General features: G+C 39.8%; 1 protein-coding gene across 1 annotated transcript in view; it reads left to right on the top strand.

Moving 5' to 3' along the window:
* Positions 1-22,241, top strand: part of adcy2b (adenylate cyclase 2b (brain)) — a 69,659-nt gene extending 47,418 nt beyond the window's left edge. The window contains exons 16-25 of the mRNA XM_088010104.1: positions 2,571-2,711; positions 6,640-6,759; positions 7,149-7,333; positions 10,823-10,907; positions 13,650-13,808; positions 16,034-16,180; positions 16,365-16,472; positions 20,375-20,489; positions 20,607-20,731; positions 21,308-22,241. Of these exons, the coding sequence (XP_087866230.1) occupies positions 2,571-2,711; positions 6,640-6,759; positions 7,149-7,333; positions 10,823-10,907; positions 13,650-13,808; positions 16,034-16,180; positions 16,365-16,472; positions 20,375-20,489; positions 20,607-20,731; positions 21,308-21,460 (1,338 nt within the window). The 3' untranslated portion in view covers positions 21,461-22,241. The remainder of the gene's footprint in view (positions 1-2,570; positions 2,712-6,639; positions 6,760-7,148; positions 7,334-10,822; positions 10,908-13,649; positions 13,809-16,033; positions 16,181-16,364; positions 16,473-20,374; positions 20,490-20,606; positions 20,732-21,307) is intronic.

Here is a 22,241-nt window from a genome sequence, read left to right on the forward strand (position 1 = left end):
GATAACACGCCCCTGAGAGTAACCCTCTACACACCTTTGGTCATGAAAGTGATTCGAACACTGTAATAAAACGATTTAGAGAGGTGACCCTGTAGTTTTGGAAGTATAATGTGTTGTGTAATTCAAGGAAATTCTGCTTTAGTTTTCTTTGTATTTTGAGTAGCTTTTCAGCTTTTCCACACTCGTCTCCCATCTTTGTCCTCACTCAGTAATCTCCCTCTCTGTTCTTGTCCTAAGTTTAAATTGCTTTTTTCTCTCTTGTATGGTTTTAGCTTTGTTCCATAATCTTAACTTAAATATTACACTTTCCAAAACCCATAATCTGCTGCCTACCTCCCTCCACTGTAATTAAGCAAATAAAATAAAAAGTTGTTGCGATAAAACATAAAATGTCTTGGGTCCATGAAATATTTACAAGCAATTTTTTTTGTAAGTTGTATTTTCTAAACCATCCTAATTTTTCGTATTGAAACAGTTACTGCGACTAGTTCAGAAACACATTTGAATATTTAACAAATATTTTTTTATTATTAAATGAAATCACGTCAAAGCCCCATTTCACTTCAGCTGCTTCTCGTCCAGCTTGAGTAGAGTGATGGTGGTATTTTCATGCTGACACGGTTACCTGTCTCTGGGGCTCCACTGCCGATCAATAAAAGATTCCTCGCTCAAGAACCCCATTTCCATCTTCGTCCCCAGGAGAGTAGTATCACCCAGTAAGTGGGTCAGTTTTAATTGCTGGGAGGATAACCAATAACCTTGGGTCTGTCCTGACCCAGGAGTCGGACTCTGTCTTCTGTTTAATTAGAAACAGAAGGCGGGAACAAAAGATCAGGTTTGATGAGTTTGTAAATCAATTTAACAGTCCGCGTATTCCCAGGGAAAGACCCCGTGGTCACTGCTGAAAGAGCAGCTAATTGGCTAACGAGGAGGCACGTCTCAAAACAGTGGGCGCATGTTTTATCTCTGCGCGACTGGTCGGCTTCACGGACGTCACTGTTAACGAGGCACATTATTGCTAAAGAACATTCTCTGTTCGTCTGTGGAAGAGTTCATTACGCGCTTGCTGCGATCAAAGGCGTTTTCTCAGAAAACGTCCTTTCGGACCAAATTAGCCGAGCCGTTGCTAAGAGAAGGCACCGTGTCAACGGTTGGAGAGACAGCTTTCAAGACAGAAAGATAAAGGGATTAGTGTCTCATGGGAATTAAAAATAATATCTGACCTTACAACAAAAAAAGGGATACATCCTAATGTTGATGCTAATGTTCCTCCTTTCTTGTTTAAAAGCGTTCCTGTACCAGGAAACCAATTTAAAAGTGTGAGAGCCATTAGAGCTCATGCAGTGTGAACATGCTGCGTTGAAGAGCAAGCAATAATAGGTAACAGTCACACTTCTGGACTCAGGAAAATGATTTCAAAGTAGCACAACATCCAGAAGAAAAGGAGTTCAATCCAAACTTTTATAAGAAAATTAAAAAGTTGAACCTTTTTAATAATGTAGAATTGAGTAATTGCAGTGGGGACACATTTATTGGCAGACCTGGTGAAGATATGCGAAAAACTTTAAGATAATTACTATGTCAGTCCAAAAATACTTTATCGATCTCAGAGGGAAAGTAAATGTTGTAATTTATATTGATTTAAAATTCTTCAGTGTTATTGTAAATGGTGATGACAGGTAAGATCTCCTGTAGCAGTCTGTATTACAATGAATGTGAAGGAGCCTCTGACTAAAGACACTGTTTCTCTAAGGTTACGTAATTTTATTACAGTAGCATAAACTAACACTGAAAAAAATTGAAAAAATCCAATCTTATTATGCTGAGTGCATTTATTCTATGTAAGTAATATTTATTTTTCTTTTTTTAATCACAGTTGATTTATGATGTGTTATTAGTTTCCTGCCGGGCTTCATCAGATGTTTATTTCAAAAAGGTTTTATGTTGCAATACGTTCCAACAAGATTTTGGAAGTGAAACGGGCCCACAGCATCACAGATCCTCCACCATGCTTAACAGTGGGAGTAATGCCCCTTTTTACCGCCTAACTTTCTGCTTAAAACTGCAAAAACAAAACATCAAAATGTTTTTGGTCTAGTTTATAGTGAAAATATCTTAGTACACTTGAAATGAGACAAAACTAACTCGTAAGTAAGTTTTCAGCAAGTTGTAAAAGCTTATTTTAAGTAAATAATTCCTTAACATTGACACAAAAAAAAAAAAAAAAACTTGTTCCATTTGCAGATTTTTCCACTTGTAACTTTGGGAAAATGTCTTGTTGTAAATGAAATAATTTTCTAGAACCTTTTCATCACTATTCAGGAATTATTGACTTAAAACAAGCTCCTACACCTATATCTCTCATTTTATCAGGATTGCAAACTAATTCAAACTAATTTATATGTTATGCAATAACATTCTGTGTGTTTTACATCTTCACTTTTTAGGTTACATTTTTTTTAAGTGTGTATTGCTGATATTTTAAACGAATATGCTGGAAGTTTGTCCACTGCTCCCTCCTTTCCCCCCTGCATCTTTGAGTCATTCCTGCTGTTTCCTTGGATCCACAGCAGGGAGGGAAGGGGTCCTTCTGCTCTCTGCCATGGCTCCCGGCTTCCTCTCGCATCATCGTCACTAACAACCCCTGGCTGCGATTGGTCCTCACCATGACGACCACGGCTCTCATACTGGTGATGGCTGTGTTCAATATGGTGAGACTGGCTGGGTAGAAAATGTTGCGAATGTAGTTTGTCTTCTTGCGACTCGTGGGTGTGTGCATGATCAGCAAGCAGCTGCAGATAAAGTGTTGGCCTGTGTGGTATTTATAGCAGCAAAAAAATGCAATAAACTGTGGGTTCGGTTTTAGGAAGTCAAGTACTGCAGCACTACCAGCAAAAATAATCACAGAGGATAACTAATGCAGAGTTGGAGGCAGATCAGATAATTCCTACCCAGTAGGAGCAGAACTCCTCCGTTTGGCCTTTGCACTGTTGTTCTAACAGCGAGGCCGTCCAATAGTTGGGAACTTTATCGACGTTTCTTCAAATCTATTGTTAATGCCAGAAGTTTACATACAGCATTTTGTGTCTTGATGAATATGAATATACAGGTGCTGGTCATAAAATTAGAATATTGTGATAAAGTTCATTATTTTCCATAATGTCATGATAAAAATTAAATTGTCATATATTTTAGATTCATTGCACACCAACTGAAATATTTCAGGTCTTTTATTGTTTTAATTTTGATGATTTTGGCAAACAGCTCATGAAAACCCAAAATCCCTGTCTCAAAAAATTAGAATATTATGAAAAGGTTCTCTGAACGAGCAATAAAAATAATCATCTGAATCAACAAAGTAACTCTAAACACCTGAAAAAGATTCCTGAGGCCTTTAAAAACTCCCAGCCTGGTTCGTTACTCAAAACCGCAATCATGGGTCAGACTGCTGACCTGACTGCTGTCCAGAAGGCCATCACTGACATCCTCAAGCAAGAGGGTGAGAAACAGATAGAAATTTCTGAACGAATCGGCTGTTTGCAGAGTGTTATATCAAGGCACCTCAGTGGGAAGTCAGTAGGAAGGAAAAAGTGTGGCAGAAAACGCTGCACAACGAGAAGAGGTGACCGGACCCTGAGGAAGATTGTGGAGAAGGGCCGATTCCAGACCAAATTAAATTTTCATCTCCATAAAACTTTTCAGCAGATGGAAGCATGAAGTGCTCCAAAATCTTCTGATAGCGGCTGCATTGATCCTGCCCTTGATAAAACCCAGTGGACCAACACCAGCAGCTGACATGGCACCCAGACCATCACTGACTGTGGGTACTTGACACTGGACTTCTGGCATTTTGGCATTTCCTTCTCCCCAGTCTTCCTCCAGAGTCTGGCACTTTGATTTCCGAATGACATGCAAAGTTTGCTTTCATCCGAAAAAAGTACTTTGGACCACTGAACAACAGTGGTCCAAAGTGCTGCTTCTCTGTAGCCCAGGTCAGGCGCTTCTGCCGCTGTTTCTGGTTCAAAAGTGGCTTGACCTTTGACCTGGGGAATGCGGCACCTGTAGCTCATTTCCTGCACACGCCTGTGCACAGTGGCTCTGGATGTTTCTACTCCAGACTCAGTCCACTGCTTCCCCCAAGGTCTGGAATCGGCCCTTCTCCACAATCTTCCTCAGGGTCCGGTCACCTCTTCTCGTTGTGCAGCGTTTTCTGCCACACTTTTTCCTTCCTACTGACTTCCCACTGAGGTGCCTTGATATAACACTCTGCAAACAGCCGATTCGTTCAGAAATTTCTATCTGTTTCTCACCCTCTTGCTTGAGGATGTCAGTGATGGCCTTCTGGACAGCAGTCAGGTCAGCAGTCTGACCCATGATTGCGGTTTTGAGTAACGAACCAGGCTGGGAGTTTTTAAAGGCCTCAGGAATCTTTTTCAGGTGTTTAGAGTTACTTTGTTGATTCAGATGATTATTTTTATTGCTCGTTCAGAGAACCTTTTCATAATATTCTAATTTTTTGAGACAGGGATTTTGGGTTTTCATGAGCTGTTTGCCAAAATCATCAAAATTAAAACAATAAAAGACCTGAAATATTTCAGTTGGTGTGCAATGAATCTAAAATATATGACAATTTAATTTTTATCATGACATTATGGAAAATAATGAACTTTATCACAATATTCTAATTTTATGACCAGCACCTGTACAATCATTAATGTGAACTTTTCCTTTTGTTTCAAGCTGAATTCAATTCAAAAATTTGGATTTTCACTAAGGACGCACCGATCCACTTTTTTACCGATACCGATCTCTGAGGTTTAGTATTGGCTGGTACCGATCCGATACAGATGCTGAATTGACTTAAGCATTTCTTTTTTTAACATGCATTTTACTAGTCAGGTTCTGTTTAGGATATTTCATGATTTAACACCATTGGTGGTAATTTGACTTCATTGTGGCTGCTGGAGCTGAACTGAACTCAGCTACTGAAGAAATGTTGAAAAATGATTTAATACAATGGACAGTTAATTTTTTCCCCCATAAGACCAGATTAGTTTGGATTTCGTTTTCCCCTTTATTAACGAAGCTAAGGATGCGCCGATATGAAAATTTGGGCCAATATCAATATCCAATATAAATATTGCTGCCGTCACCGATTACCAATATGTACAGATATTGTATATCTTGTATATCATATTCCTACCATTTCAACGACCACACCACTGACGTCACACTTCTTTACTTCTGTTAAACTTCCCACAATCCTTTGCTGCATCACTACCACTGTCACATGACCAAACAAAAACCACATGACCAACACTTTCTCCTCCCCTTCCAGAAACTAATGGCAACAAGATGGAAATAAATATTGGTTGTTAATATCGGCCCAGTTTTATTTATCAGGCCGATACCGATACGTTAAAGAAAAAAAACAATATCAACCAATACCGATGTTAGTTCTATGCATCGCTTTTGTAAACATTTTTTGTATTTGTTGATCTAAAACAAATACATAAATAAAATAAAATGGTAAAAAAATAAAAATTAAATAGTAACACTAGATATAATGTTAACTTTTGAACCCAAATCACAGTTTTTTTGTTTTGAATTATTCATTAAGACACCAAAATGAGTGGAGGAACAGGATTGTAGAAAGAGGAATTTCTCTTTTTGAAAGCAACATGCCTCTCATAAATTAATAGTAGCAGGAAGGTTTTTCCTTCCTGCCACCAGGCAGGTGTGGCTCCAGGAACCTCAGCTGGCAGCGTCAGGTGTAAATCATAACTCCTGGGAACAGCAGCAAAACCTTTTTTGTGGAATAAAAATGGCTGTCTCTCAAGTGACAATCAGGCATTTTGAAAGAAATTCAAAAAAGGAGAAGAAAAAAAAAACTATGACTGTGACTGCCAGAGCACCTGCAGGAGAAGCTGATGCAGCCAAGAACAATGGCAGCGGCGCTGGATGAAGGCAAAACAATCGCAGGTTTTCAAACCTCCGCATGGCTTCTACAGAGACGGCGTGATAAAAGTTTCAGGGCTGAACAGGCTGAACCGGTGAATCAGCGCTCCGAGCCGAGTGGCGGGGCTCAGCCTCTGCGCTCTGGTGCTTCACGGCTGCAGGAAGTGGCGAACTTGACCTCGCGACTGACATGGAGTCTCTGCGCTCGTTCAGCAGAACAATGAGGAGCGCTTGGACCAGCTGGAGCTCAATAATAACCGCAGTGACTCAGTTGCTCCGCTCTGCAGTTGATTTTCTGTGATTATGTCGGGGTTGATCCTGTCTAGTAGGATTATTCTCCAAGTGCTAATTCTCACTAATCGGCTCATAAAAATATAAAATAATCAGTTAGGAGAACGACTGGCTGACACAAGCTAAATACGCAGCACAAACCGTAGAATTAAAAGTAAATCGCTTGTTAATTCTCTTTATCTGAAAGTGCCAAACTTTTACAATAGCTGCAGATTGCACATGATTTTTCAACAAGGCTGGAGAACAGCTTGATGAAAAACCTTCAGACGAGCTCTTTGAATTCAGTGTTTTGCTCATTTTTACCAGGAGCGACTCAGATCTGTATATCTCAACTCATTGCCAGGTGATGTACCATAAATTCAACATGTTTCCTCTGATTTGTTTGTCCAGTTCTTTGTGGAGGATCCTGGAGGAGCTGCAGACGACATCCAGACGGCTGCTCTCTTTGTGAATGTTTCCAACAGCAGCCGGTCCAACTACCTGGAGGACAAAAACAAGTTTTACCTGCCGGTGGGCGCGGCTGGTTGTCAGATTTGTGCTTTGTTGTGTAATTAAAACTCGGCTCCTTCAGACTAGCCAGCAGCAATTAGCAAACACCTGGTTGAGCTGAGTATCGGCTGAGTTCGTTATATGAGCTACTTGTCAGCTTGGTAAAAACGTTGTTAAAGGGCTAATAGAGGAGCCATGTTGTGATGACTTCAGAAAGAGCAGGAGCTTCTTAAAGAGACGGATGCCCAAATTCAAGGCGTCAAATCTGGAAGTCAAATTTCTTTAAAGTTATATTTGGTATTTATAGCATTTTTTAGTAACTCAAGGTGACATTTGCTACAAAGTGGCCTGGAAAACACATAACGTTTCCCCTTTCAGACGAGGGTTTCTGCTGTTCTTTACGTCTTCAGTACTTCATCTACTGCTGCATTCTGGGCCTGGTCTCGTGCTCGGTCTTCCTGAGGATCAACTACGAGCTGAAGATGGTAGTGATGCTGGTCGCCGTGGTGATCTACAACATCATCATCCTGCAGACTCACGCCTCCCTGCTGGACGGATTCAACAAAGCCCTCTACCCCACGGACAAGCCGGACAGGTACCGGCCGGTTCTCCTACCTTTTCACATTACAGAGATGGGAAATCTGGTTAAATCTGTATAATCCGACTAACATCCCACATTTCCCTCTGACCTTTGTGACCCCGTCGGTTAATCCCGGCCTATTAAAATGAGCGAGTCTGCAGCAGGGGACCGCTGAAACAACTCTGTGGCAGAGTTGGCAGCGTCCCATTCTGCTGTCAGCGGAGCGGAACGGCTGGAAAGAAGGGATGATGAGTGGCAGAAAGAGATAATGCCGCTTGTGTTGATGGAGAAGGATTCAGCTTTTGCCTTTGACTGACAACCGCTGGGGAGAAAAGAAGAAGAAAAGAAAAAAAACCTGTCGAAAGTTTCTCTAGCTATGAGAGAAGCTGGCAGAAAAGAAAAAAAAACCTCGGTTTCTCTCTCACCTTGCTTTGTTAGCATGAGGAGTGAGTTTCTTCTTCTACAGGCAAATAAAGGGGAATCATTTTGAAGTACTAAATGAAAAGGAAATAGACCAAGGCCGCCTAATAAACCTGATTCCTGACACATTATCGACATCCTCAGTTAGCGCTATTTCTCTAACAAGTAGCAGAAAAGTCTGTGGGTAGAGTTCAGTCAGCTGAGGTACGGCAGTGAATTTACAGTTCAAATATCTATTTTTGTGCACGCAAACATAACAGAGTTGTGTCTTGTGGGCAAATGAATGCAAACGGAAAATACTGTTCGATCACGTTGAATTAGTTGGCATTTAGATGAAGATGCGCTGGTGTGCCATTGAAACATCCTCCATATATACTGGTGACTCTTGTAAAATGTGCTTTAAAAAATTCATCTCATATAAAAAGTAGCATGTTTAGAAAGGTCCAATCTGTAATTTAAGTGCATTTATTCAACAGGTTTGTACCCACCGTCCTTAAACACACATACAGAAGGCTTTTAAGGAATTCATATTCTACTTTTCTTTTACTTATAATCTGTCATATCTTTTATTAACGGATTGTACCTAAATTGAGAAATAAAGGCCTGATTCATGTATGTTGAGTCACTTAAGCAGAACATCACATAAAGTCATAAAAACATATCAAAAAGGATTTAAAATAACAGTAGCCACGATAAACCAGGCTGGATGAGAACCCAAGTTTACCAGAGGCTGATGGAGAGGGAGGTGAAAATGTAAAGAGAACCAAATTATTACTAAAAAATGTCATAAATAAAGTAGATTTAAGGGATTCAAGTCACTCTTAAGGATATGTTCCCATTTTAGAGACAGTTCTTCAGATCATAGAAACATAAAATAAAGAGGAAAAAAATCCTCTACATTTGATTAGAAGGGTAGATATGATGAAATAAGCAGACACTGCAGAGTTTCTAGAAGCATGAAGATTATCTCGGATCAGCTGTTACAGATGGAAGCTATTTTGGTCAGCTTGTTCGAGTCAACAAATAAGCTCAAAAAAGTTTTTGATTAAATTCCTCAGTATGAACTTCATCCTTGTTATTACTCTACAAAAACAGGCTGTTTCAGGAAGCAGAATACGCCTAAAACGGGACTCTTTTATATTAACCAACAATTTAAAACTACAGAAAAAACTGTTATTGATCTACAAGTGGCTGCTCAGAATAATATTCATATACTGTGCTGTTAATTAGATGATTACGTTTGTTAGTTTGAAATAGAAATCCATGATTTATGAATGTGTTTTATCTAGAAAGGACTTACACGGGCAGTAGCCCAGGGCCCCAAATTTGGGGTGACCCCAAAATTTTTTTAATATTTTTGCAATTAATGCATATTTTATTTTGTATCTTTTAATATAAAACTCATAGGCCCATATAAAGTGTGTTTTTTGTAATATTGTTGCATTTTGTTGTATAAAACACTAAAATATTAGAAAATTCTGAACTTATTGTACGTCGTTAAGGGGCAAACATGGAGTGTTCTCACATGAGATATTTTAAACCTGCAGCTGTACAGGCCTACCAATAATGTACTATAATTAGCCTGACTAAACTGTTGTTTTTTAAATTATATATATATATAAAATTTATTTTTTTTGGATAGTGGACCAAAACTGGCTGTAGCCTCTGGACCCTTAAAATTCTAAATCCGGCCCTGCATTCACCATTAATAATCTGCTGTTAATAGTTAGATAAATCCCATGGCTCATGCTCATTAAAAATGAATAGGTGGAAAGGTAATAACGTATGTGCTGACGTTTTGAAATGTAAACAAAAAATGAGATGCAAGTAACAACAAGAACAGCATCACATGTCTTACATTTACTGAAACTTTTATTTTTTCCAGACAAGACAAATGTGTGATATTGGATTACTTTGTTATGTCCAGAAACAAAGGCTTGCTGCATCTCTAAAAACAACATTTTGGCATCAGCTGAAAGGTTTTTGATCGTTTAAGGAGATAATAATGATGAAATCATGGTGGTGGTTTTTCTTCAGACCGGCTGATTGGGATGTGATTGCAATCAGACTCTGAACGTACCAAACTCTGAAGGAGTTCTTGTAAACAGGTGTCTTATGCTATTTATCTGCTGATGTCCAAGAAAGTTGTTTCTTTAAAGAAGAGTTGGTCTTGATTGGCAGATTGTCCTTAATATTTCTTTGTTACAATGCACTCATGCATTGTAACAAAGAAATACTAAACCATATTTTGCGAACTTTAAGAAGCACAACAGGAGTGGAATGGCCATCCTGCAATGCTGACTATTTCATCAGCAGGGCAAAACTGAAATAAATAAGACTGCAGAGAACCTCAAGGGTCACAAATATTTGCAGAAGGACGAAATACTATTTACTTTATATATCATGCTGTTTAAGAAGAACATTCGTTAGTGAGTTTTGCTTTTTTTTTTCTACAAACACAATTACTCACATGAAGACTTGTTGCATTGCCTTCCATTCATTTTAGTAACTAAATTTACACCTAACCCAGACATTTTCCCTAATCCCAACGACTGCTAGTCTGTTCCTAAACCTAACCCTAAATGTAGATGCAATTGTTTCATTTCCATTCTGTGTGTGTTATGTAGTTATTGTGGCCACAGTCAGTAGCTTTTGTCACTGCAGAGAAAAGGTTGCATGTATTAATCAGCTTCATGGATAACAGCACATTGTGGATTCTCTGTCCAGCTTGTTGCTTTTAATTTGCATTCGGTTAATTAAACCGAATGAAAATTAAATGTGACTGAATTTGTCGTTATCATTTTTGAAAACTGACAGGTAAACGTAGATTGACGTAACATTTCAGGCGCCATCAGTCAAAATGACAGATAACAAAAACAAAGTCGAGCACAACCTCTATGTAGTAAAATGTTCCATGAGGAAAAAGTGATTTTCTGTTGGCAAATGGACACATTTTTATCTGTGACATTGTGTTACTGCTACAAATGAATATGAATTTATACATCTTTACTACCTGCAGTTAAACCAAAACAATGTTTCTAAGTGAACGTTATAATTGTGAGGGTTTTCAAACATGTTTTTCAGACCGGGCGTCCTGAAGGACCTGAAGACCATGGGCTCCGTGTCTCTGTTCATCTTCTTCATCACTCTGCTGGTATTAGCCAGGCAGGTGAGTGGCTCGCCCCCCGTGGAGACATCACTGATAATAAAACTTGATTTCTCTGCCACTGCTGCAGTCATAACTACGTAATTAGGTCATTCAGCATTCAAAGATCATCTTCAGCTCCTAAGTAGAGATGGAGACTTCTGGGGGTCGGTTGGGGTGGGGGGAAAGGAACTCTGACTCCTTCAGAGAAGGATATTTTTGCAGTCCAGAAGCTTTCTGGGTATAAAAATACGTCTTCAGACTTTTTGTCTTCTGTAATGTTGGTGCGCCGCCACCATCCTCGCGTCATGCGACACCGTAACTCCGCTGACACAGATTTTCTGCGGGGAATTGAATCTTTTTTTAGGGGTAACATCTATCATGTCAAAGCAGATGTTCCGAGCTGGGACTTCTGTACCCACATCCAGAGCTCCCCAGAGACGTGTGATCGGCCCAATCGGCTTCTTGCGTTGTTCTCGTTCTGGGTCACCGAGACCCAGTCACAGAGTCACAGAGAAATAAAGGTTTTGTTGACCCGACTAGGATATTTAAAACTCCTTGTTCGAAGCTGATTCTATTCTTAAAATACTTCTTTTTTTTTTCAGTTTCAATTACAAAATTCTTCCATTATCTAACGCTAAAATGATTATTGGAAGACCTCTTTGCCCCGAGTGGTTGAGGCGCTCAAAACGATTCTGCACGCTTCAAGCAGGCCGTTAACAAATTTTCCTTGCCAAATTTCTTATCAGCTCTAATGAGGTCTTTTCTCAGAACTTTCTTCAGAGGGGAGGAGAAATCAGGTTACAAGGAAAACAGCATCAGTGATTCATCCCCCAAGAACAGATTGCACAGTGGAGCAAAACTCATTTACAGCCTCGTTTAGCTGCTTTCTAAACGGCATTTGAAATGAGCTGGCCTACTTTCCAGACTCGCCGAGGTAGACTCTCCTCGTCTACGTTTACACGCGCAACCCGAATGATGCCGGCTGTTAATTTGTGCTAAGAAGGTGGAAGGCTGTTTCTCAGAAACTCCCAAACCCCAAAAACGTAGAAGATCCCTCCGTCCATTGGTGGTGGAATCTTCTAAATTTTCCACAGCTGATGCTAATGTCAAGGAATAAAATAAATAACTCGGTGCATTTGTCTATCATCCAACCTGCTGATCAGCTACATCTCCCTGGACAGTCGGTATAGGAGCCCGCCCACCAGAACCTTGTAGCCTTCGGATGCAGAGACGGTGAGCTCCGGAAACGGAGGCGCGAACACGCAACCTCGGGTTATCTTGACCTTCGTATACAAGTCCTGCTAACATATGCAGATGTATTCAAAACTACCTCAAGCATGAATAACCAAAAAGCACAGAAAGAGAGAAGGAAGCAGCAGCTATGTTTTATGCAAAGCAGCTTCTGTCTGCTTTTTCCTTGAGCAATAGCTGCGCTGCTTCTCGCATTGTCTCGCTGTCTTGTTATTGGCACTCTAATTTTTTTCCATGAATACCAAGCATTCCAAATATGACCGCCTCGCAGTCGCGACGCATTAGGAGAGAAATTAAGCCGCCTGCCACTGAGAAGTAATAAGCTGAAGGTAGTTTTGCACAAGGCCTTTATTTCAGACACCAATCAAGTCAGTTTCACTGCAATAATAAAAAACTAAATAAAAAATATTACCAAGTATTTTTGGTCTAGTTTTTAGTGCAAATCTCTTAGTACACTTGAAATTAGCTTACAAGAAACTTTTCAGCAAGTCAATATTTCCTTAACACAAATGAAAAGTATCAGTTTCATTGGAAGATTATTTTACTTATAACTTGGGAAAAATGTCTTGTTTTAAGTTGAATAATCTGCTAGTTTTTTTAAAAAACAATATAAAAAATTATTGACTTAAAACAAGCTCCTATATCTTGCTGAAAAGTTACTTGTAAGTTAATTCTATCTAATTTCAAGTGAGCGTTGATATTTGCACTAGAAACTAGAACAAAAGTACTTGGTAAGATTTTTTCTTTTTGCAGTTCAATATTTATTTATTTATAGTATTGTTATGTAAATGTTGATTAAATTTAATGAAGCGACCGTGGATATCAGCAGATATTTTGTACTGACAGAGGAAACATGAAAAGGAAAAGAAAACACAGAAAAATAACACGTATTCCTGTCAGAAAAACTTTATGCTCACAAACGACCACAAACCCTGGCCCAGTACAGCCATATATTTACAATGGAAACTAGACCAGAAATACTTGGTGAGATTTTGTGTTTTTGCAGTGATTCAGGTAATTTGCTATTTGATGGAAAATAAAGAGACAGTGGTGAAATTTGGTGGTGGGAGTATGATGCTGCGGGGTTGTGTTCTTAGCAAGGCGTTTACAGAAAGACGTTCAAAGCTAAATAAAAAAACAATCCTGAAAGAAAAGCAGAGCATTTAAACCAGAGCTGCAGTGAGATGGATTAAATCAAAGCACATTTATGTGTCAGAATGGCCCAGTCAAAGTAGATGTAACTAAAAATTTGTGACAAAACTCAACTGTTGTTTTCAGACATTACCCAATCGGGTTTGAGCTATTTTGTAGAGATGAAGTAGCGATAGTGTCACACCTCAAAACACTTGGCTGGATTTCTGTTTGTTAAACGTTTTGAAAACGTCGTATAATTTTACTTCTACTTAACAATTATCCTCTATTTTATGTTAAAAGATCATAAAATCCTTCTAAAAGTCTTTAAGTCAAGGCTTACAGAGAGTCTCCCCTCTCCTCTTCATCCTCCTCCAACAGAACGAGTATTACTGCCGGCTGGACTTCCTGTGGCGGGACAAGTTCAAGAGGGAGTGTGAGGAAATAGAAACCATGGAGAACCTGAACCGGGTTCTGCTGGAGAACGTCCTACCGGCGCACGTGGCCGAGCACTTCCTGGGACGCAACTGGAAAAATGAGGTGAAAAAAAAATACCAAGATGTTTCTAGGTTTCAATTCATGGAGGAAAACGTAGATCAAATCAGCAAATGTTGCGACTTAGATGTCATTGTGCAATATTATCGTGCAGAAGTCTTTGGTCAGTCATTGTTCCTTCCTATTTTGCTATTTCTGACCTGAAATTCTTTATTGTAGCCATGATCAGGATTTCTTTTGAACTTTCTGAAACTCTTAGTGTTTTTGTTTGGATGATTTTAGTACATTTTCAGCCCCTTCTGACAATTTCTAAGAGAATCTTCTCTTTGTTCCTTGTTACTTGACTCTGACGTGTGAATCATTAAAACATGAAAAACTCTAGGGATGAACCAGTGGCAGACACTTTTAAGCAGCATATTTCCTCTCTTTGCTGGTAGCAATCTCAAAGCTCTAGATCTGGATCCATGAAATCCATCTTTTACAATTTCTGATTTGAAAAAGCTTTAAAAAATAGTACAGTTAAAGAAAAATAAGCAATATTTCTCTGCCTGCATAATAAAATAGTTCTGGGGGTATTTTGACTGAGTCGTGCCTCAGTGAAGTAAAAGGTGCTGTAATGCACCTGCGCCTTTCACTTCAGCCTTCAGCTCTGCCTCACTCGTCTTCCTCGGTGACCCAGTTACGACAGTGGCAGCCACTCTCATCGGGAGGGGGACCGTGCATTGAAAATTTGAGGATTATTCTCCAAGAAAAGCTGAACAACAGTGCAGTAGTCACTCCAGGTTTCCACCGTCTCTGACCAGTAAACACTGTACTGGGTGGCACCCCTGGTGAAGATGTGTCCAAAGCCTTAGAAGGAATTATTTTATATACACACCCATATCAGTATGAGTACATTGTTCCCTCTGCTGTTCATACTATGAACAACAGCCTTTTTTGCCCTTTTTTTTGTATCTGGATGTCCCGATACAACTTTTCCCTCCTGATACGATACTAATATCGTATCAGGAGGGAAATATTGATATTGACCCGATATGATATCAGCACAAATCATACACACTTTTATGACTAATTTAGTGGTGTTTGATGTTAGAAAAGACTTGATCGAGCAATTTTAATCAAACAGAGAACAATAGTCAGCAGCAGTAGGTCTGAGAACAACTGAGCCATTTATCATGAACCAATGGGTCTACATGTCAGTATCAGAAATCGCTCTGATATCGATACTGGAAATCGGTCCAACTTTGATATCGCGCTGATCGGGACACCTACCTAATCTGATTACAGTGCCAGTTAAGTTTCTGTTAGCGTCAAGCCAACTTCCTCATGTTTACATTTGTGATGGTAGCATTTCCAAAAAACTTACTGCCGTTTTTTATTGTAATGGTTGTCATGGAGACGTGCTGGCCCCCAAGATGCCCCTCTCTGCAGTGAGCCTCTGAGGTTTCTTTTTGTGTGCTGGGCAGATGAAAATAGGTCCAGCTTTGTGGCCAGTGGCTGAAAGAGACGGGTCTCCGTGTCATGTTATAAACACACAGAAAAACAAGATGGCGGACGACTAAACAGAAGTTTCTAGAAAACCTGATGAAAGGAATAAAGTTGAAATGTTAGCAACCCTCGAGTTTATTTAGAGGAAATTCTTTCTACGGGCAAAAATAATGGTTTTGCCTTTAACAATGTGGGGCTTTTATCCACAATGAATAAATGTAGTCAAGTGAATCCTCCTCATTTTTTTTATTGTGATATATGAATTGATCTCAGGTTTTTTCATACATTATTTACCATAGGTGCCAATAAAGTAGTACACATTCGCATGCTGTTATTGATGTTGTTTTTCTTAGCTGTTACACTTTGCATGATCTCTTCACCCAGCATAACTTGCTTTACTTTCTACTCTGAAACATTTCCAAAAAAAAGTTGCACAAGACAAAACCCCTTTCGCTCTGAGCGTCACCTGAGCTGCTCTGTTCTTACCTCCTCCTTTCTAAAGATGAATGCCCCTATTTTCCAGCTGCCACGGGGACCCGGCGTCCCTGCAGAGATGATTAAAGCGTCTTCTTATTTATTTAAAGTCTAAGTGTCAGTGTTCAGCATGAGGCATTTAGGGCATGCTATTTTTTATTTTATTTTTTGTGAAGCCCGATGAAACCACAGGCCATTTCCCTTCATCTTTCTGGCGCGAGTGCTTATTCGATACGGCCCATCCAGCTGTTATCTTCTTCTTCTCCTTCTTCTTTTCCTTTTTCTTCTTCTTCTTCGCTTGTTATCAGGACCTTTATCATCAGTCGTACGAGTCAGTGTGTGTGATGTTCGCCTCCATCCCGGACTTCAAAGAGTTTTACACTGAGTCTGATGTCAATAAGGAAGGACTGGAGTGCCTCCGACTTCTCAACGAGATCATAGCCGACTTTGATGAGGTAAACTCCTCTCTTACTAATAATCCTGACTGTCTGAAAGTGTGGAAAAAGACAAAAGAAAGATTTCTGACCTTCTCCGGTGAAGTGTCATGATGCTCCTGAGCAGAAGGAGCACAAAGCCAGGCGGTCGTTTGGATGCTGCTCCGGTTTCACGCTTAGTGCTGGCTTCCCTCTGCATTCACAGCTGCTGTCTAAGCCCAAGTTCAGCGGCGTGGAGAAGATAAAGACCATTGGTAGCACCTACATGGCTGCAACTGGGCTCAATGTGGCTCCAGGACCAGAGTGCACACAAGTAAGCTGTCACCTCAACAGTAAGACTCGGCAAATCCTAAGACAAGTAGCTTGTAGCTACAAGTGCATTCTGTCCCAATCAAACCACTATGTCTGTATTTTACTGGGATTTATGTGGGAGGTAGGAGAGGCTGGTTTTCATAACTTTTGTAACATTGATGTTCAATTTCAGTCTGACTCCTGACAATCAGCAGAAATTTGAATCTCCATGTTCGAAGCTTAAAGAAACATAACCAAAAGACCTGCAGCTTTAATTGCAACATAGGGTGGGGTCTACAGATAGTGCAGCAGATAACTGACCAAAATCTTTCACGTGTGCATCAAGGACCTAACTTGGCACCCATGTTTCCAGCGGCTTGCTTAAAAAAAAAAACAACTAAAAAATCTCAGCCACTAAAAAATTCAAGATGGCCACCACAGTCGTGAAGGAAAATTAATTTTTGCTCTTGATTTGCCCGTATTTATCAAAGATGAATACATTTAGTGTTAAATCATTCATAACTAGACCCATGGATTTCAGATTTACTGATAATTTTTTTGATTTTTCAAGATGGCCACCATGGTTGTCATGGAAAATAAATTTCTTCACTAAAATTGTCAATTAGAGGAATGTGTTTGCTGTCAAAACATGGCCTACATATTTTGAACCATAGAAATCATGTGGTTCAAAATGGCCACCAAGATCTGGATCTTATGTTTGCACTAAGATCGGCTGTAGGTATTGACATTGTGGGCACAGCTTAACAGAAAGTTAGGTTCAGTAGCCACTTATTCTGTAAACAAGAGTTTTGGCTCTGCTAACACCTAACCGCTAAACACAAAAATTTGAGCCAACTAACACTACAATGTGAGACGCATGAAAAAACAAAGAATGCTATTGCTAAGATGCTACATATAGAAAAATATGGGGAAGCTAAGCTAATGCTAAACCGCTAACCACCTAATAAAATTGGCAGAAGCTATTTCTAACTATTTAGATGATGTTACATATCTTTGTCTCAGTTGACGACTGGTGTGAGAACCACAAACAGAAAAGTCCTCTGTTTCAGTTTTGCCGTCTGATTTTGTTACATATTAATTTTAAATAGTATAATAGGACGACCAAAATGAGGGACATTTTATGGCAATAACTGGTTAAAAGAGAAAGGAAAAAAAAAGACGGCCATCTTGAAAAATTCAAGTGGCTAATGGTAAATATGAAAAACATATGACCTGAGGGTTGAGTATGCTAATTTTGTATGCTAGTATCCACACTTGAAAGACCTTTACAGTAACATGATGCACTAAAATTGGCCTTAATGCAAAATGCACACCAGACTTGACACACACTACTTTCTCCTGGATTTATTACTAACCATCCCCAATTGAAAACACTAAAGCTTGTTGTCGTAATGTGACAAATTGCCAAGAAGTTGATTGGTTATGAAGACTTTTGGAGGCTCTATGCTGAGAATACAGCGGCTTCATGCAAGGAGTCAACAGAGGGTTATTTTTTAGTCTCTATATGTACATTTGACAAGTCCCTGGACTTTCCCATCTAATTATCTACAGCTGCCTGAGGCCTCAAAAAAAATGGGGCAGTGAAAAGCATCGCAGCGTCAACGGCTTTCCAAGCGCAGCTAAAAGCCCCGTGTGGGTCGCTCCATGAAATCTGCAGCAGCGTCACCCGTCCATCAGTGATTCATTGCCGCACATCTGAATGCATGTGAACAAATGGGGGTCTTGTTCAGACATCAGCGCTGTGTCAGGAGATCTGCCGGATTGTTGAAAATCTGGATTAATTCGGTGTCCACTCAGCCCCGCCTCCTATTCAGACACTGTTGCTGCATCAGTCAAGAGATTTTCTTTAAATATATCTTAACGTCCAACAGGCCAGACTCTTCAATCAACATTTGTAGTTATTTTTGCCTTTTAGTTTTCATGTGACATTTTTCTTGTACAATTAAACTACTAACCCCAAATTTTAAAACCCCCCAAAAAACTACCAGACAGCGGTTACATGAAAGTGTACGCTCTTTAACTAGTCAACCTGACCTTGTTAAACTTCCCCACTCTAGGTTGTAACATTTTCTCCAGATCTCTGACTTTGAGGACATTTTCTGATAGAGTAAATCGTGAAACTAATTTTAATCAGTCATAGATAATCTAACCAAAACCAAAACACAGTTTTCAAATATTTTTATTCATTTCAGGGGAAAAAAGAATTATCCAAACCCACCTGGCACTTTGACTTTCTAAACCCATCAAGCTTTTGTAATAACAGGAAATGACATCACCATGGATTAATTTTGATCCAGTGTTCTTTGGCAAATGTCTTAGCCCCACTGGAGGATATTTAAGTGTGATTAGCATGTTTAAGATCATGCCACAGCATTTCAATAGGATTTTATGCCCAAGCCATTTTTGAAACTTTGACTAGGCCACTCCAAAACTGTAATTTAGCTTTTTTCTAGAGATAAAGTAGCTTGGGTACTTCAGGTCATTGTCCGGGTGCATAAGCTAAGCTGCTACTGGCACTCTGATTCGCTGTAGGCTCCAAAATGTAGAAATGGCTTTAAAATCATTTCCAAAATGATTTTAAAGCTAGTTACTGAATTACATCTCAACAACTTTGTTTCTGACCTTTTGTCAAAGTTCTTAGACCTTCTTCATGTTGCCAGAAGTTTCTTCATTTTACATGTTGAGCATTTATAAAACAAAGACCTGGTCAGAGAAACTGAGACAGAAACCTTCTCTAATCACTGTTAACTGGTTTATATTTATGTATTTAAGGGGTTACATTTTCAGAGCAGTTACGTTTAATCTTGAGGACTTACTGTACGTATTTGGTTCATGAAATCCTTAGTGACCTCTCTGCGAACTCTGGCTTAACCTGAATGATTCAAACGAGCAAATTTCATGCTAACCTCACAAGGACAGCCGATCTCTATCTGTGGTTCATCAGATTCCCTGTAGCAGGTGCAAACTTAGGGAGACTACTTCCTGTAATGCATAGTTATGCTAGCAGCGTGTTCCAGCTCTTTTCTTCTTTTCCAGCTTCCCTTCAAACAGATTGAACCAAAGACAGTAATTAATCACTGTCAATTCAGCGATTGGTTCCAACCTGCTGAGATCCAGGTTTGAGTACTGCCAGAGTGAATAAACCATGAAGAAGAACAGGAAGTGGGGCAGGAAGTGACATGACAGGCTCTTCAGACAGATGTGTTTTGATTTCAGTTGAGCTGCATAGGATAAATGTCACATTAAAAGGCAGAAAAGGTTCTGACGCAATTTCCCTTGGTTTCATTTCTCATTCTTACCATCACTTTTAAAAAGTACAGTTTATTTTATGGATTTGACAAAGAGAAACGACTCTCCTCGTTTCCGTTTTGGTCACTGTTTTTGTGAGCAGACGTCATGGAGGCAAACTAGGATAACTGTGGCTTCGTTTCCATTACAAATGGATGCAGATTTTTGTCTGTATTCTGCTGATGTTGAAAGAAACATAATTTCACAACTGTGGTGTTTCCATTACATAAGAAATAAAATTAAAATCACACAGGAATAAGCTGGTTCATGCAGTAGAAGCATTTTTTGAGCATCAAATGAGTCACGTGATCAACAACTGGAAGTTTCCACTGGCACAAACCACAATGAAGACAGGAAGTAGTTGGATGATGATGTCGCAATAATAACTTATCGCATGAACAAACTTATTCATGTGTTATCACAGCTCTTCTTTAATAGAAAAACCGCAATTGCAAAATTTAGTTTTATTCTACATTAGCTGAATATTGACAATCTGTTGAGCACATTTGCAGATTGTGACTCCAGTTTGAGTTCCTCGTGTTTTTGTCATTGAGACAGAGGTTTTGTTGCTGTTCACCTTAACACACATTTCCATTCACTCTGCATTTCTCTCAGGAACACGACAGACAGTACATGCACATAGGCACCATGGTAGAGTTTGCCTTTGCTCTCGTTGGGAAGCTAGATGTCATCAACAAACACTCTTTTAATGACTTCAAGCTGCGAATAGGTATGAATCGTCTCCTGCAACCTTAAAACTGCATATTTGTTTCCCTCTTTTTCATTTAGAATCCGTTTTGTTGAATATTTGTGAAGATTACCCCAATGTCTATCTCTGTTTTGCCAGGTATTAACCATGGGCCGGTGATAGCGGGAGTCATTGGGGCTCAGAAGCCTCAATATGACATCTGGGGGAATAGTGTTAATGTGGCCAGCAGGATGGAAACCACGGGGGTTCTGGGTAAAATCCAGGTAAGACGTCTGTATGATGCATGTCCATCAATGTACAGCTGAAATCAGAGAGAGTTTTTCCTCACTGATAGTAAATTAGACTCAGTTTTTACTGATCTAAGTCAGCCAGGATTACAAAATGAACACTATTTTCTAAATGCCAGAGTAATAAGACAGATAATTTTTTTTCTCTCTCTCTTCAGTTTCGGAAATGTTCATACATTTCTTTAGTATTTGGTTGAATTATCTTTTAAAACATAGGACTTGGGTAAAAAGTTGTCAGCATCCTGTAAGGTTCTGACAGTAGCTAGCTGGAAGTTTGGCCCATTGTTTCAGAGAGAACTGGTGGCTCTACACAGGCTGTCTGCAGGTTTCACAAAGTATTTTTAAGACCTTTTTAAATGCCGCCATGAATGAAATTTAAGACCTGTTTCATCTGCGTTGAGTGGCGATCACTTTTGTCTCTGAGTACTGTTCATTGCTCTCCGTGTGTTAACAAATTCACCCACTTTAGACACAAAAAAGTTAGCCAGCTAGCACAGGTATGTTAGCAGCTATATTATTTCTCAGTAATCCAAAGGATTTTGTGACATTCAGGTTACAGAAGAGACCAGTGGCATCTTATCCAACCTGGGCTACATGTGCTCATGCCGCGGCATCATCAACGTGAAGGGCAAAGGGGAGCTGAAGACCTACTTCGTCCACACAGAGATGACCCGGTCTCTGTCGCAGGGGACCGTGATGCCCTGAGCACGCCTCGGCCGCCAAAACAGGCCTGGAAACAACAATCGCACAAAGCGGCACAGAAGTGATTTGTCATGCTCTCTAAGTAGAACCCATCATCAGAAGCCACTGGCGCACCCGACCGGCATCCATCAAGGAGGCCGAGGTTGGCCGGCGCGGTCCTTCAACGCTGCACTCTGAGTGGGTTTGCACCTCTCCAGTGTTACGAGGACGTCACTCTGAGGAGTCTCTTCACGGCCTAAAGGAGTGCCTGACTAAAGAGAGGGTGGCTGAATTAGTGCAGCTCTCAAGGACCCCCAGTCACCTGTCTGTAAAATAGCAGTGGTGTGGAGCTAATTACCCATGCCGGTGTCGCAATGCTTCACGGCCTTATACTTGAGGGAATTGAGCCGCCTGTCGAGTCAATTTGGGTTTTTTTTGTTTGTTTTTGTTTTTCCAACTCTGTCTGCCTGATTGGCACTGAGAGCTGATTTTTGGTTCATTTCGTTTCCAAATGGATGTTACAATAATTCTCGTCATATAGGGGCTGTTGGTGTCAACAAATTGCCAGCTTGATGGGTAGTTTGCCAAAAAAAAAAAGAAAAAAGATAAATAAAACCTGTGATTGTATTTCTAGCTTTATAGCTGCATATGTGTCCCACATGCCAACAGGTGGAGTCTGACTCATGAAGCAAGGGGGAAGGTTTCTGTTTTTTAAATAATGAAAGCTGGAGCCATGCCAACAGCATGTGTGTGAACGTTCACTGCCATCTTTTTTTTGTTATCCATTAAAACATTTGTATATAAA

This window comes from Poecilia mexicana, unplaced genomic scaffold (genome assembly GCF_051168715.1).
Source record: "Poecilia mexicana isolate PSO_F unplaced genomic scaffold, ASM5116871v1 scaffold_11, whole genome shotgun sequence".
Taxonomy (NCBI): domain Eukaryota; kingdom Metazoa; phylum Chordata; class Actinopteri; order Cyprinodontiformes; family Poeciliidae; genus Poecilia; species Poecilia mexicana.